Source organism: Salmo salar, chromosome 15 (assembly GCF_965601325.2).
Source record: "Salmo salar chromosome 15, fSalSal1, whole genome shotgun sequence".
Lineage (NCBI taxonomy): Eukaryota > Metazoa > Chordata > Actinopteri > Salmoniformes > Salmonidae > Salmo > Salmo salar.
In genome coordinates this window covers 102261928-102279143 of record NC_138305.1, presented here as the reverse complement: position 1 = coordinate 102279143, position 17216 = coordinate 102261928, and the positions used below count along the sequence as shown (strand labels likewise).

At 43.9% G+C, this 17216-nt stretch overlaps 1 protein-coding gene across 3 annotated transcripts in view; it reads left to right on the top strand.

Annotated features, from left to right (window-relative positions):
- LOC106572732 (sodium channel protein type 8 subunit alpha) overlaps positions 1 to 17216 on the top strand; it is a 128429-nt gene that overhangs the window by 51067 nt on the left and 60146 nt on the right. For 2 of the 3 annotated variants that reach the window (XM_045696375.2, XM_082962229.1), the window contains 6 exons: positions 310 to 373; positions 1263 to 1404; positions 7042 to 7248; positions 8128 to 8415; positions 10704 to 11015; positions 12946 to 13081. In XM_045696375.2, the coding sequence (XP_045552331.2) occupies positions 310 to 373; positions 1263 to 1404; positions 7042 to 7248; positions 8128 to 8415; positions 10704 to 11015; positions 12946 to 13081 (1149 nt within the window). The remainder of the gene's footprint in view (positions 1 to 309; positions 374 to 1262; positions 1405 to 7041; positions 7249 to 8127; positions 8416 to 10703; positions 11016 to 12945; positions 13082 to 17216) is intronic. The other variant, XM_045696377.2, reaches the window with a different exon arrangement.

Below are 17216 nucleotides of genomic sequence, written 5' to 3'. Positions count from 1 at the left end.
GAAAGTTTGTCCTATATCCCTCTACATCACAGGAGGTTGGTGGGACCTTAATTGGGGAGGATGGGCTCGTGGTAATGACTGGAGCGGAGTCAGTGGAATGGTATCAAATACATCCAACGCATGGTTTGATGCCATTCCATTTTCTCAGTTCCAGACATTATTATGAGCCGTCCTCCCCTCAGCAGTCTCCACTGATCTACATAGCTGCAGAGGTTTAGCCTTCTACTCCTAATTGGCCATTAGAAAAGACAGATAGGGAATGTTATTCTGATGCTATTCTGTATGTGTGTGTTGTGTTTCTTTCACCAGAAAATTTCTACTTCCTGCCTGGACAATTGGATGCCCTTTTATGTGGCAACAGTTCAGATTCTGGGTGAGTAGCTTACAGGCCCCCGGTGTCCGTTCTGGAGCTGAAGTCATGAGCTCTGCCCTAGCTGTGCCAAAAACCCTGGTCTGCCCAAGAAAGTCTATGTAAATTATGATTGCCAGAACGGTCCAAAAATGTTTTCTAGACGGCTGTTTTGGACTCTAAAATTAGTATATTATGATCAATTTCGATCCCCACAGTGAATTATTTTCAAGTTGGCTACAAGTCTAGATATTTAATTAAACAGTGATTCATTCTGACTACTACATCACACAGGACCACGTGCTGACACAGACCAATCACGAGCCGGCCCGTGATCTTTGCGCGCATCTCTCAGGCAGGATGAAAACAACTACATCGACCATGATCCTTTGCTATTTACCAGAGGAGGCTGGTGGGAGGATCTATAGGAGGACAGGCTCATTGTAATGGCTCCTCCCACCAGTGTCCTCTGCTATTTCCCGCTGCTTTCACCATGATAATTAGTGTGTTTTTGGTGTCATTCACCCCATACGGCGCGCTTCAAATTGAAATAATTCCGTCTTTATGCTCCATCGGGAGTTTTCCGTAGGAATACATGGATGACTTCAGCGCTATCACTCTCTACTGGTTCAAATGTATATGGTAGTTTGTCTGTCTGTCTGTTTCCTTGTCTTTCTGTCTGTCTCTGTCGGACTGTCTTTCCTTTTGTCTGTCTCTGTCTCTCTGTCTCTGTCTCTGTCGTTCTCCTTCTGTCTGTCTCTGTCTATCTGCCTGTCCTTCTCCTCTTCAGACCCACTGTTCTCTTATTCTTTCATTAAACCAGACAACTGTACTATCCTGCAGCCATGTTGTTTTTGTATGTAAATATTGCTCAGTCATTGTATGGCTGTGTGGCCCTCTCCTCTCCCCCCAGCCGCTGCCCTGAAGGCTTCAAATGCATGAAAGCTGGCAGGAATCCAAATTATGGTTACACCAGCTTTGACAGCTTTGGATGGGCTTTCCTGGCTCTCTTCAGACTCATGACACAGGACTTCTGGGAGAACCTCTACATGCTGGTGAGCACAGAATGAAATAGAACATAAAGTATTATATACATGGCTTCTATCTATGATATTGTATATCTATGCTGGTGAGACAGGCTTGTTGTTTTACCAAAGGATATGTTGGTTTGGTTTTGAGTTACACTACTGTTCAAAAGTTTGGGGTCACTTAGAAATGTCCTAGTTTTTGAAAGAGGACTGTCACAGTGTGTTGGATATTCTTCCCAGCGCTGAGCTTCTGCCAGAACCCTGGAAGTCCTCTCTCTCTCTCTGTCTCAACTTTGCTCTCTACAGACCATACACCCTCTTTTGAAGGGCCCTAGTTCAGACCATGCACCTTCTTTTGAAGGGCCCTAGTTCAGACCATACACCCTATTTTAAAGGGTCCTAGTGCAGACCATAGTATAAGTGTACATCTGAAATAGCACCTTTTCTCCCCAAAATATTGACACTTTATTTTGACAGGGAGTCAATCAAATCAAATCACATTTTATTTGTCACATGTGCCGAATACAACAGGTATTCAGTGAAATGCTTACTTACAAGCCCTTAACCAACAGTGCAGTTCAAGAAGAAGAAAATATTTACCAAGTAGGCTAAAATAAAAAGTAATAGTTAAAAGTAACACAATAAGAACAACAATAACGAGGCTATATACAGGGGCACCGGTACCGAGTCAGTGTGCAGGGGTACAGGCTAGTTGAGGTAATATGTAGGTGGGGGCGAAATGACTATGCATAGGTAACAAACAAACAGCGAGTAGCAGCAGTGTACGGGGGGGGGGGGGGGGTCGTCAATGTAAATTGTCCGGTGGCGATTTTTATGAATTGTTCAGCAGTCTAATGGCTTGGGGGTAGAGGCTGTTGAGGAGCCTTTTGGTCCTGGACTTGGCGCTCCGGTACCGCTTGCCGTGCGGTAGCAGAGAAAACAGTCTATAACTTGGGTGACTGGAGTCTCTGACAATTTTATGGGCTTTCCTCTGACACCGTCTATTGTATAGGTCCTGGATGGCAGGAAGCTTGGCCCCAGTGATGTACTGGGCCGTTCGCACTACCCTCTGTAGCGCATTACAGTCAGATGCCGAGCAGTTGCCATATCAGGCGGTGATGCAACCGGTCAGGATGCTCTCGATGGTGCAGCTGTATAACCTTTTGAGGACCTAGGGGCCCATACCAAATCTTTTCAGTCTCCTGAGGGGGGAAAGGTTTTGTCGTGCCCTCTTCACGACTGTCTTGGTATGTTTGGACCATGACCGTTTGTTGGTGAGGTGGACACCAAGGAACTTGAAACTCTCGACCCGCTCCACTACAGCCCCGTCGATGTTAATGGGGGCCTATTCGGCCCGCCTTTTCCTGTAGTCCACGATCAGCTCCTTTGTCTTGCTCCCATTGAGGGAGAGGTTGTTGTCCTGGCACCACACTGCCAGTTCTCTGACCTCCTCCCTATAGGCCATCTCATCGTTGTCGGTGATCAGGCCTACCACTGTTGTGTCGTCAGCAAACTTAATGATGGTGTTGGAGTCGTGTTTGGTTATGCAGTTGTGGGTGAACTGGGAATACAGGAGGGGACTAAGTACACACCCCTGAGGGGCCCCAGTGTTCAGGATCAGCGTGGTAGACGTATTGTTGCCTACTCTTACCACCAGGGGGCGGCCCGTCAGGAAGTCCAGGATCCAGTTGCAGAGGGAGGTGTTTAGTCCCAGAGTCCTTTGCTTAGTGATGAGCTTCGTGGGCACTATGGTGTTGAAAGCTGAGCTGTAGTCGATGAACAGCATTCTCATATAGGTGTTTTGTCCTGGTGAGAAAGGGCGGTGTGGAGTGCGATTGAGATTGCGTCATCTGTGGATCTGCTGGGGCGGTATGCGAATTGGAGTGGGTCTAGGGTGTCCGGGAGGATAATGACAAAGCAAAAACTGTTTTTTAGACATTAAAAAAAACCCGTTAAATATCACATTTACATAAGTATTCAGACCCTTTACTCAGTACTTTGTTGAAGCACCTTTTGCAGCGATTACAGCCTCGATGTCACAGTCGTCGAAAGGAGTAGAGGACCAAAGTGCAGCGTGTGTGTAGTTCCATATTATATTTAATCTGTGAAACTTTGCAATACATAAATAAACTGAATCGACAAAACAACAAACCGTGACGCAGAGGAGGCCGCCACTGGAGGTTCCAGGCTGCAGGCCGCTGTTGGAGGTTCCGGACTGTAGGCCGTCTCAGGAGGTTCCGGACTAGGGACCGTCTCAAAAGGTTCCGAACTAGGGACCGTCGCTACAGGCTCCATGCCATGGATCATCACTGCAGGCTCCGCGCCATGAATCATCCCTACAGGCTTTTTGCCATGGATTATCCCTACAGGCTCCGGGCCATGGATCATCCCTACAGGCTTCTTGGCATGGAATATCCCTACAGGCTCCGGGCCATGGATCATCCCTACAGGCTTTGTGCCATGGATCACCCCTACAGGCTTCAGACCATGGATCATCACTGGAGGCTTCTTACGTGGAGCTGGAACAGGTCTCACCGGACTGGGGAATGTCGCTGGAGGCTCTGGACTGGGGGACGTCACCGGAAGCTGTCACCGGAAGCTCTGGACTGGGAAGACACACTGGAGGCCTGATGCGTGGGGCTGTCATAGGTGGCGCCAGACTGGTAACACACACCTCAGGGCGAGTGCGAGGAACAGGAACAGGACACACCGGACTGGGCAGGCGCACTAGAGACCTGATGCGTGGGGCTGGTACAGGTGGCGCCAGACTGGTGACACGCACCTCACGGTAAGCACGAGGAGTTGGCTCAGGTCTCCAACCTGACTCTGCCAATCTCCCCGTGTGCCCCCCCCCCCAATTTGTTATGGGGGGCTGCCTCTCGTGCTTCCCTTGTTGCCGCGCTCTTGCTGCCTCCACCTGTTCCCATGGGAGGCGCTCTTCTCCTGCCCCTAAATCCTCCAAAGCCCTGGATATACTCCTCCTTATCTCCTCAAATGTCCACAGGTCCATATCACGCTGCTTGGTCCCTTGGTGGTGGGTGATTCTGTCACGACTGCCGTAGCAAGGGGAACAAAGTGCAGCGTGTGTGTAGTTCCACATTATATTTAATCTGTCAAACTTTGCAATACATAAATAAACTGAATTGACAAAACAATAAACCGTGATGCGGAGGAGAAACAAACACTACTCAAAAAGAATCACCCACAAAACCCAGGAAGAAAAAGCCCTACTTAAGTATGATCTCCAATTAGAGACAATGAGATCCAGCTGCCTCCAATTGGAGATCATCCCAAACAAACCAACATAGAAATACAAAAACTAGAACCTAAAAACATAGAAATAGAAAACACAGAAAAAGACAACAACCCCTATCACGCCCTGACCTACTCTACCATAGAAAATAACATCTTACTATGGTCAGGACGTGACACTCGAGTCTTCTTGGGTATGACGCTACAAGCTTGGCACACCGGTATTTGGGGAGTTTCTCTCATTCTTCTCTGCAGATCCTCTCAAGCTTTGTCAGGTTGGATGGGGAGCATTGCTGCACAGCTATTTTCAGGTCTCTCCAGAGATGTTTGATCAGGTACAAGTCTGGGCTCAAGGACATTCAGAGACTTGTCCTGAAGCCACTCATGCGTTGCCTTGGCTATTTGCTTAGGGTTGTTGTCCTGTTGGAAGGTGAATCTTCACCCCACTCTGAGGTTCTGAGCGCTCTGGAGCCGGTTTTCATCAAGGATCTCTGTACTTTGCTCCATTTATCTTTGCCTCGATCCTGACTAGTATCCCAGTCCCTGCCGCTGAAAAACATCCCCACAGCATGATGCTGCCACCACCATGCTTCACCGTAGCGATGGTGCCCGGTTTCCTCCAGACGTGATGCCTGGCATTCAGGCCAAGAGTTCAATCTTGGTTTCATCAGACCAGATAATTTTGTTTCTCGTGGTCTGAGAGTCTTTAGATGCCTTTTGGCAAACTCCAAGCTGGCTGTCGTGTGCCTTTTTACTGAGAAGTGAGTTCTGTCTGGCCACTCTAACATAAAGGCCTAATTGGTTTAGTGCTACAGAGATGATTGTCCTTCTGGAAGGTTCTCCCATCTCCAGAGAGGAACTCTAGAGTTCTGTCAGAGTGATCATCGGGTTCTTGGTCACCTCCTTGACCAACGCCCTTCTCCCCAGATTGCTCAGTGTGGCCGGGCGGCCAGCTCTAGGAAGAGTCTTGGTGGTTCCAAACTTCTTCCATTTAATAATGATGGAGGCCACTGTGTTCTTGGGAACCTTCAATGCTGCATAAATATTTTCGTACCCTTCCCCAGATCTCTGCCTCGACACAATCTAGTCTTGGAGTTTTTTTTATTTATTTGACATGCATTGTCAACTGTGGGACATTTCTACAAACCTGTTTTCGCTTTGTCATTATGGGGTACTGTGTGTAGATTGCTGAGGAAATTGTTTTATTTAATACATTTTAGAATAAGGCTGTAACATAACAAAATATGGAAAAAAGTCAAGGGTTCTGAATACTTTCCCGAAGGCACTGTACATGGAAGGATGGAATTCCAAACAGCATTCAGAATCAGAGTGGTTGTTTTCCTTCCTCTCTGCTTGAGTCTCATGGTTTCTCCTCTGGGGATAGCAACTCACTGAAAGGACTGGTCTTATGTTAGCTAGCTGTCTGGCGGGGTGTACTTCCACTGCACTATTCATGGAAAACTAGGTCAAAATGCAGATATGGGGGAGTCCAGGCTTCATTTGATAAATAACGCCAAGTTGTGCCCATGCTGAGAACCTACAACACACACACACACACACACACACACACACACACACACACACACACACACACACACACACACACACACACACACACACACACACACACACACACACACACACACACACTGGGAACAGTCAGTGCATGGAAGTGCTTCTGGTGTTGAGGCACACCCAATAACAATTCCTAGCGTAAAATCAGTTCTTCACCTCACTGTTTATCGGCCTACATAATGTCTATGACAGGGAATTAGAATAATCATCACACTCTAGTAAGCAGAAGGGAATGTAAATTTAATTTATTGTGTTTGAAGTGGGGAGGTGTTACAGTACTGCCACTAGCGTTTAGATTCTACACTTCTACACAGTCTGGATAGGTTCAACAGTACTCAGTAACTGATACATAACCTCTGACCTCTAACATTTGACCTTTACCCTCTAACCCCACCTCAATATGAACCTCACATCCCTGTCATATGACCCAGTTATCATCATAATGACAGCCTGGATAAAGGAGGGGGAACAAATTGACGACCTCTTCTGGAGAACTGGATGGGAGACAAGTGTCTGACTCTCTGCTGTACTCTCTGTTCTCTTCCAGACCCTAAGGTCGACCGGGAAGGGTTGTTCTTCGGGTTACAGGTCTGAGGGTATAGGTCAAATACAGTGTTTTGGTTTCAGGTAGAACCTTTTTGGATTCCATGTAAAACCCTTTCCACAGAAGGTTCGACGTGGAACCCAAAGGAGTTATACCAGGAATCAAAAGGGTTCTACCTGGAACCAAAACGCGTTCTTCAAAGGGTTCTCTTATGGGGACAGCCAAAGAACCCTTTTGGAACCCTTTTTTCTATGAGTGTATCTGACCCTCTGCTGTCTTCTCTCCCCTCCCAGACCCTGCGGGCAGCAGGGAAGACCTACATGCTCTTCTTTGTGTTGGTGATCTTCGTGGGGTCCTTCTACCTGGTCAATCTGATCCTGGCTGTGGTGGCCATGGCCTATGAGGAGCAGAACCAGGCCACCATGGAGGAGGCTGAGCAGAAAGAGGCAGAGTTCAAAGCCATGCTGGAGCAGATCAAGAACCAGCAGGAGGCTGCACAGGTCAGTATCTCAGTGTCTCTGTGTCTCAGCATGTCTATGGGACCTTTTCCCCGATATACTTTATAGTGGACTTTTGACCTTTTGACTATGTCTAGGGAAAGGGGTGCCATTACAGATGCATTCTTTGTGACCATACACTGTATATGTCATATGTGTTTGTTTCTTTGTCTTTGTTGTCACTGTCTCTGCAGGAGGCCGCACAGGTCAGTGTCTGTCTGTCTGTCTGTCTGTCTGTCCTGTCTGTCTGTCTGTCTGTCTGTCTGTCTGTCTGGTCTGTCTGTCTGTCTGTGTATACTTTATGTGCTTGTCTCTTTACTGTCTGTGCTTACTATACTCCACTCCTATCCTTGACTCTCTGTTTGGTTTAAATCTGTTGTGTCTAATATAAACAGTGGAGCCGTGTTCGTTACCGTGCTCCTATACCTCACTGTGTTTGTGACGGAGGTGAGTAACCTTGCCTGAGACCTGAAGATCTGCATGGGCTTCCTGAGTCAATGCCTAGGCTTTGGCTTAGCGGGCTAATGCACTCTTTTGGCTCACAGCAAACTGGGGTTGGAACCCTGTCTGTCACATATGGCTAGTTTAAGTCTGTTTAGCCTGATCTAACCTGTACAGCCATGTCTCTGAAGACAAGCTATGCAAAATGGCTGTTCTGCGTACTTGCTTAGCAAAAATATGCAAACTTGCACAGCCCCAAGTAAGTCAAGTGCAGATGCAGCCCCGCAATTTGTATCTCGATACAACTACGCAGGATTGCTATTTTTGCGTAGCTAGCTAAATGCATTGTGTATTTGCATAAGGTATAAATGAGACTTCAGTGGGAATGGACACGCAGGTGTTTTTCTCACTCTCTCTAACCGGTGTGGCGGTTTGCGATAGGCCAACGCCATGGCGACGTCGGCAGGCACGGTGTCGGAGGACGTAGGGGATGACGACGGCGGGGGGACCCTGTCCTGTAGCTCGTCAGAGATGTCCAAGCTCAGCTCCAAGAGCGCCAAGGAGCGGCGCAACCGCAAGAAGAAGTGGCGCCAGAAAGAGCAGTCGCAGCGGGAGGAGAAGGGGGACTGTGAGAAGTTCGTCAAGTCTGAGTCGGACGATGGCAGTAAGAAGAGCCGCTTCCGTTTCCCTGACAACCGTCTAGGCCGCAAGTCTTCCATCATGAACCAGGTGAGAGGACCAGTGTCAAAGGTCACTGTTTGTCATTGTGTAATGCATTCCTGGAGGAAGATGGAATAGGACTAAATAACAGGCAGTTATTAATGTTTCCATTTGAGGTCACATATTGACACTCCAATGTTCAAAATGATTTCAGTTCCCTTCTAAGTAAATTTAAACATCAGGGTTTGGTTTCAGATAAAGACTATTTGTAGCTTTGTAGCAGGGCTTCAACCACAGAGTAACAGGGCTTCAACCACAGAGTAACAGGGCTTCAACCACAGATACAGTTGTAGCTAAAGATACAGCAGCATTCATCCTTGGCTTGAATTATTAACAGTGAATACATTAATGTTTCATTATGGAAGAGTGTTATTTTGTTCTGGGGGCTTTCATATTGTACTGTTACTTAGGGGCAGGACGTTATCAGTATTGCAATACTCATTAGCATCATGGGAAGAAAATAAAACACAAAGCGGGTTTAACTTCTTTCTGAATACAGCCCTGATGTTAGAAACAAACATCATTATGTTGTCATGCAGTCACATGTATTTATTTTCCAAGCTATAACACAATATTTTACATACAGCAGGTTCTTAAAGGACCAAAGAGCTGTTTCTGCTTCATCTTGTCATTGCGATACTGCGATACTGGTACACTCTAAAAAGGTTCCTGGAGTGTCCTTTAGGGCTTCTTCAAATTGAAACTGTGAGGGAACCCCTATAAGTTCTTCAAAGAACCCCTTTTAATGGATCCTCAAAGAACCTTTAGAAGAACCTACTGGGGTTGATTATTTAACTACCCCCGCCCCCCCCCCCCCCCCCGTCCCCCCCCCCGTCCCCTATTATTAATAATAACAATACACATAACAATAACAACAACAACACAAGATTTTAGTTTTCAGTGTTTATTATGATTTTAGTGGCAAAGCAGAATAAAACATCTAAATAAGTCCAATGGGTATATTCTCTGTCCTGTTGATGTTCTCCGTATCCATAACCAGAATTCATTTTCAGTGCATTGTGATCGAACAGATTTCGTGTTATATTCATCAGAGGTGAAGGAAGGGTGAAGTCTGTGAATCCAAATTGTTTAAGTTTGCCCAACTCTCTAAATAAATGGCTCTGGCTATATCCACTGTCCAGATGCATGAAATGTTCCATTTGGTTTTTGCCGCTAGCGCTAAAGTGAGTCATTTAGGGAATCATTTCTAGTCTATTTTTCTGTTCAGTCATAAGTTAGGTTTAATAAGAACCTAATCTTATTCATTTAGGCTAACCCCTGACTTAGTCAGCCAGATGCAGAGATAGACAGCTGTCATTCTCAGCTGTTTGCACGCTGGCTACTTAGCACTAGGTTATCTTTGACCTCTTGAGTGTAGTGGACCTTTTGATGATTATGGATCCCTTCAACACTTTGGAGCCTGTGATATCTGTTCCTGTTGGCCGAAAGAGGAAACTTTTTAAACAAGCTCATGAAAAGAAGAGAGCCAGGATCCAGCAACGGGAAAACATAATAGGCTACTGTCTGTAAACCTACAGAGGGCTATGTCAGCGGGCTGAGTCACTCCAACAATAATTATTCTTTAAATCCTTCCTTAATTAAAGTGTATATAATCAAACTCAAAAAACTGTCCTTGATTTATCCTTCAGAAAAAAACTGTAAAACCCCCATAAAGTTTTTACAAAAGCTGTCAGAAAATTAAACACATTGTATATAGCTTGTTTTACCTCTGGATACAATACATTGGCTATGTGATAGGCTATTTGCACAATATAGTTGAAACAATTGGATTCTTTTAAAATGTATTTATTTATGTATCGATACCTTATTACATGTAACTGTTTAAAACCCAGTCGGGATACTTTTTCTATTGCAGTTTGATTGTTTGGGGTGGATATATAGCGTTTTGCCACAAAACATGATTATTTGTCAATCTAAAATAAAATGACCTTCTAATATATATTTTTTTTAATCATTGGTGTCTTTTCACTAGCCCATCTGATGGTAAGATGAACAAATTATAGCTCCGTCTCTTTCACAAGATGTGTTTTCATTAGTGTAAATTTACAAACATTTCTGAAAATGGCTATATTGCATTTTGAAATGAAACTTAATTTAGAAATGAAAGAAATAGAGGTGGAGAGAAAGGCAGGAGGAGAAAGTAGCGTAGGTGGTTGTGGGGATTGAACTCATGACCTTCAGCACTATGACGTGATTTGTGTTACAACTATATCAATTTCAATCACTCACTTGTCTCCTTTCCTTATTTCCTCTCCTTATTTCCCTGTCCCCTGCAGTCCCTTCTCAGTATCCCCGGCTCACCGTTTCTGTCGAGGCACAACAGCAAGAGCAGCATCTTCAGCTTCAAGGGCGTGGGCTCGGAGAACGAGTTCGCCGACGACGAGCACAGCATGGTGGAGGAGTGCGAGGAGAGGCGGGGCCCCCGGTTCAGTCCGTACCGGCGGTGCAGCTACACGGGCTACCACCACGGTGGTGGGAAGAGGAACTCCACGGTGGACTGCAACGGCGTGGTGTCTCTGATCAGTCCGGGGACCGGGGGACGCCTTCTGCCTGAGGTGAAAATAGATAAGGCATCTGGTGACGACAGTGTAAGGAAGTCAATGAGTAACTCAGACCCGTCTAGGCATGGCCCCCTCTTTCTCTATCTATCTTTCATCTATCTCTCTCTCTTACTCTCTTTCTCTCTCGCTTTCTCTATTTTACTCTCTCTTTCTCTCTCTTTCTCGCTTTCTCTCTCTTACTCTCTTTCTCTATCTTTCTCTCTCTCTCTCTATCTTATTCTCTCTTTCTCTTTCTCCTTATCTTACTCTCTCTCTCTGTCTTTATCTTATTATCTCTCTCTTTTTCTATCTTATTCTCTCTCGCTCTCTTTCTCTATCTTTCTCTCTATCTTATTCTTTCTTTCTTTCTCTATCTTATTCTCTTTCTCTCTCTCTATCTTATTCTCTTTCTCTCTCTCTTTCTCTATCTTACTCTCTCTCTATCCTATTCTCTCTCTCTCTTCTCAACTTTCTTCTTTGCAAGTCCGTATGTCTGCGCTATCTGCGCTCGCCCTCCTCCCCTGCTACCTAGTATGTCGTGTACGCTATGCTGCACCCCAACACTAGCCAAAGAAGCAAAATAGAGAAACTTTAGTTCATCAGAAAAAAATATTCTTATTGTTACTTTATAACTGGGTTTTTCAGTGACTTACAACATACTGTTGTTTTATATCTCAACGTTTTAATATCCTCACCCCAAACAGTGTGACGTTACATTGACATTAAAGGGATAGTTTGAGATTTTGGCAATCAAGCCCTTGCTCCTGTAGACTTCCAGCCATTGCGCTAACGTTAGTATTGGCTCTAGAAACTGCCTTCAACTTCCTTCAAACTGCACACAGGGACATACAAATGGTATCCATGAGTTCATCTGACTCTGGGTAAATAGAAAAGGGCTTAATTGCCAAAATCTTGAACTAGTCCTTTAACATTGTACTAATTTAGCAAACTATCTTATCTTAGGGCGACATTCAACTAAAATACAGTAGGTAAAAACAACCACATATCACAGTCATTGTAAGTAAAAAAGTAAGTAAAAACCCCTTCAAAATAGCCAAAAATAGTCCCTTCCTTTTCAAACAATCCGCTGTGAACAAACCAAACCAAACAAAAAAGTCAAACCAATGTTTCTCTCTTGCTAGTAAGCAGCATGGTAGTTTGACCTGGCCCTTCTTCAGGTCTTGTACAGTGTTTTAACTTAACCAGCATGATAACAATGAATCTAGTGACTACTAGATGATCTACTAGTGATCTACTAGTGATCTACTAGTGATCTAGTGATCTATCTAGTGATCTACTAACCTATCCTCTCCTTCTCTTTGACTTGGTGCATGCTCAATGCATGCCGACTGGAACGGACCTCAATCCAAATAATGTTGCCCCTAATGTTCTCTACGGCAACCAGACTACTCTTCCCTCTACGTTCTCTTCAAATGCTACAGGATTTGTTACAGGACTTGAAGGTGATATTCTAGAGTCAAAAAATACGTTAAGGATAGGAGAATGGTTAGAGGGGTGAAATATAGTGACAGGATTGGCACATTTAGGCAGGGTACAGGAGTAATGGTTGGTTCAGAGAATAGGTAAGTCACACTGTGAATACTGTACATACATACACACACATACAAAACACATCCCTGTTCAATTTCTGAGTATTCAAATATTCAAGTTTTATGTAATCACTGTAAGGTCAAATTTCCCTAAACTGCTGCTCTCACTCTGGCTGTGAATGACCTGCATGTTTCTAGACACAATATACTCTCCCTACCATCAGCATCCATCGACAACAAGAGAAATACATTACTACCATGTGTGCCAAACAAATATGTACGAACTTACAATTTATCCCACCCTTCTGTCCAATCTAATCCAATCTTGTTACAAGTGCACTTCCCTCCCTGGCCAGCGATGGCGATGTGTGGTGGTGTTCATGGTTTGACTACCATTAGTGCTTGATTCTTCTTCTTCCTCCTGGCAGCCCACTACTGAGGTTGAGGTGAAGAAGAAGCTGTCTGGTTCCCTGATGGTGTCTATGGACCAGCTCAATACCTCCTTCGGAAGGAAAGAGCGGGCCAACAGTGTCATGAGCGTCATCACCAACACACTAGCAGAGGGTACTGCCTCTATACTTTATATCACCCTACACATCTCCCTACACTAACTATACATCTCCCTACACTAACTATACATCTCCCTACACATCTCCCTACACTAACTATACATCTCCCTACACTAACTATACATCTCCCTACACATCTCCCTACACTAACTATACATCACCCTACACTAACTATACATCTCACTACACTAACTATACATCTCCCTACACATCTCCCTACACTAACTATACATCTCCCTACACTAACTATACATCTCCCTACACATCTCCCTACACTAACTATACATCTCCCTACACTAACTATACATCACCCTACACTAACTATACATCTCACTACACTAACTATACATCACCCTACACTAACTATACATCACCCTACACTAACTATACATCTCCCTACACTAACTATACATCACCCTACACTAACTATACATCTCCCTACACTAACTATACATCTCCCTACACTAACTATACATCTCCCTACACTAACTAAACATGACCCTACACATCACCCTACACTAACTATACATCTCCCTACACATCTCCCTACACTAACTATACATCTCCCTACACTAACTATACATCTCCCTACACTAACTATACATCTCCCTACACTAACTACACATCACCCTACACTAACTATACATCTCCCTACACATCTCCCTACACTAACTATACATCTCCCTACACATCTCCCTACACTAACTATATATCTCCCTACACATCTCCCTACACTAACTATACATCTCCCTACACTAACTATACATCTCCCTACACTAACTATACATCTCCCTACACATCTCCCTACACTAACTATACATCACCCTACACATCTCCCTACACTAACTATACATCTCCCTATACATCACCCTACACTAACTATACATCTCCCTACACTAACTATACATCTCCCTACACATCTCCCTACACTAACTATACATCTCCCTACACTAACTATACATCTCCCTACACATCACCCTACACTAACTATACATCTCCCTACACATCTCCCTACACTAACTATACATCTCCCTACACTAACTATACATCTCCCAACACTAACTAAACATCACCCTACACATCTCCCTACACTAACTATACATCTCCCTACACTAACTATACATCTCCCTACACTAACTACACATCACCCTACACTAACTATACATCTCCCTACACATCTCCCTACACTAACTATACATCTCCCTACACTAACTATACATCTCCCTACACTAACTACACATCACCCTACACTAACTATACATCTCCCTACACATCTCCCTACACTAACTATACATCTCCCTACACTAACTATACATCTCCCTACACATCTCCCTACACTAACTATACATCTCCCTACACTAACTATACATCACCCTACACTAACTATACATCTCACTACACTAACTATACATCACCCTACACTAACTATACATCACCCTACACTAACTATACATCTCCCTACACTAACTATACATCACCCTACACTAACTATACATCTCCCTACACTAACTATACATCTCCCTACACTAACTATACATCTCCCTACACTAACTAAACATGACCCTACACATCACCCTACACTAACTATACATCTCCCTACACATCTCCCTACACTAACTATACATCTCCCTACACTAACTATACATCTCCCTACACTAACTATACATCTCCCTACACTAACTACACATCACCCTACACTAACTATACATCTCCCTACACATCTCCCTACACTAACTATACATCTCCCTACACATCTCCCTACACTAACTATATATCTCCCTACACATCTCCCTACACTAACTATACATCTCCCGACACTAACTATACATCTCCCTACACTAACTATACATCTCCCTACACATCTCCCTACACTAACTATACAATCTCCCTACACTAACTATACATCTCCCTATACATCACCCTACACTAACTATACATCTCCCTACACTAACTATACATCTCCCTACACTAACTATACATCTCCCTACACTAACTATACATCTCCCTACACATCTCCCTACACTAACTATACATCTCCCTACACTAACTATACATCTCCCTACACATCACCCTACACTAACTATACATCTCCCTACACATCTCCCTACACTAACTATACATCTCCCTACACTAACTATACATCTCCCAACACTAACTAAACATCACCCTACACATCTCCCTACACTAACTATACATCTCCCTACACTAACTATACATCTCCCTACACTAACTACACATCACCCTACACTAACTATACATCTCCCTACACATCTCCCTACACTAACTATACATCTCCCTACACATCTCCCTACACTAACTATATATCTCCCTACACTAACTATACATCTCCCTACACTAACTATACATCTCCCTACACTAACTATACATCACCCTACACATCTCCCTACACTAACTATACATCTCCCTATACATCATTCTACACTAACTATACATCTCCCTACACTAACTATACATCTCCCTACACTAACTATACATCTCCCTACACTAACTATACATCTCCCTACACATCTCCCTACACTAACTATACATCTCCCTACACTAACTATACATCTCCCTACACATCACCCTACACTAACTATACATCTCCCTACACATCTCCCTACACTAACTATACATCTCCCTACACTAACTATACATCTCCCAACACTAACTAAACATCACCCTACACATCTCCCTACACTAACTATACATCTCCCTACACTAACTATACATCTCCCTACACTAACTACACATCACCCTACACTAACTATACATCTCCCTACACATCTCCCTACACTAACTATACATCTCCCTACACTAACTATACATCTCCCTACACTAACTACACATCACCCTACACTAACTATACATCTCCCTACACATCTCCCTACACTAACTATACATCTCCCTACACTAACTATACATCTCCCTACACTAACTATACATCTCCCTACACTAACTACACATCACCCTACACTAACTATACATCTCCCTACACATCTCCCTACACTAACTATACATCTCCCTACACATCTCCCTACACTAACTAATATCTCCCTACACATCTCCCTACACTAACTATACATCTCCCTACACGAACTATACATCTCCCTACACTAACTATACATCTCCCTACACATCTCCCTACACTAACTATACATCACCCTACACATCTCCCTACACTAACTATACATCTCCCTATACATCACCCTACACTAACTATACATCTCCCTACACTAACTATACATCTCCCTACACTAACTATACATCTCCCTACACTAACTATACATCTCCCTACACATCTCCCTACACTAACTATACATCTCCCTACACTAACTATACATCTCCCTACACATCACCCTACACTAACTATACATCTCCCTACACATCTCCCTACACTAACTATACATCTCCCTACACTAACTATACATCTCCCAACACTAACTAAACATCACCCTACACATCTCCCTACACTAACTATACATCTCCCTACACTAACTATACATCTCCCTACACTAACTACACATCACCCTACACTAACTATACATCTCCCTACACATCTCCCTACACTAACTATACATCTCCCTACACTAACTATACATCTCCCTACACTAACTACACATCACCCTACACTAACTATACATCTCCCTACACATCTCCCTACACTAACTATACATCTCCCTACACTAACTATACATCTCCCTACACATCTCCCTACACTAACTATACATCTCCCTACACTAACTATACATCACCCTACACTAACTATACATCTCACTACACTAACTATACATCACCCTACACTAACTATACATCACCCTACACTAACTATACATCTCCCTACACTAACTATACATCACCCTACACTAACTATACATCTCCCTACACTAACTATACATCTCCCTACACTAACTATACATCTCCCTACACTAACTAAACATGACCCTACACATCACCCTACACTAACTATACATCTCCCTACACATCTCCCTACACTAACTATACATCTCCCTACACTAACTATACATCTCCCTACACTAACTATACATCTCCCTACACTAACTACACATCACCCTACACTAACTATACATCTCCCTACACATCTCCCTACACTAACTATACATCTCCCT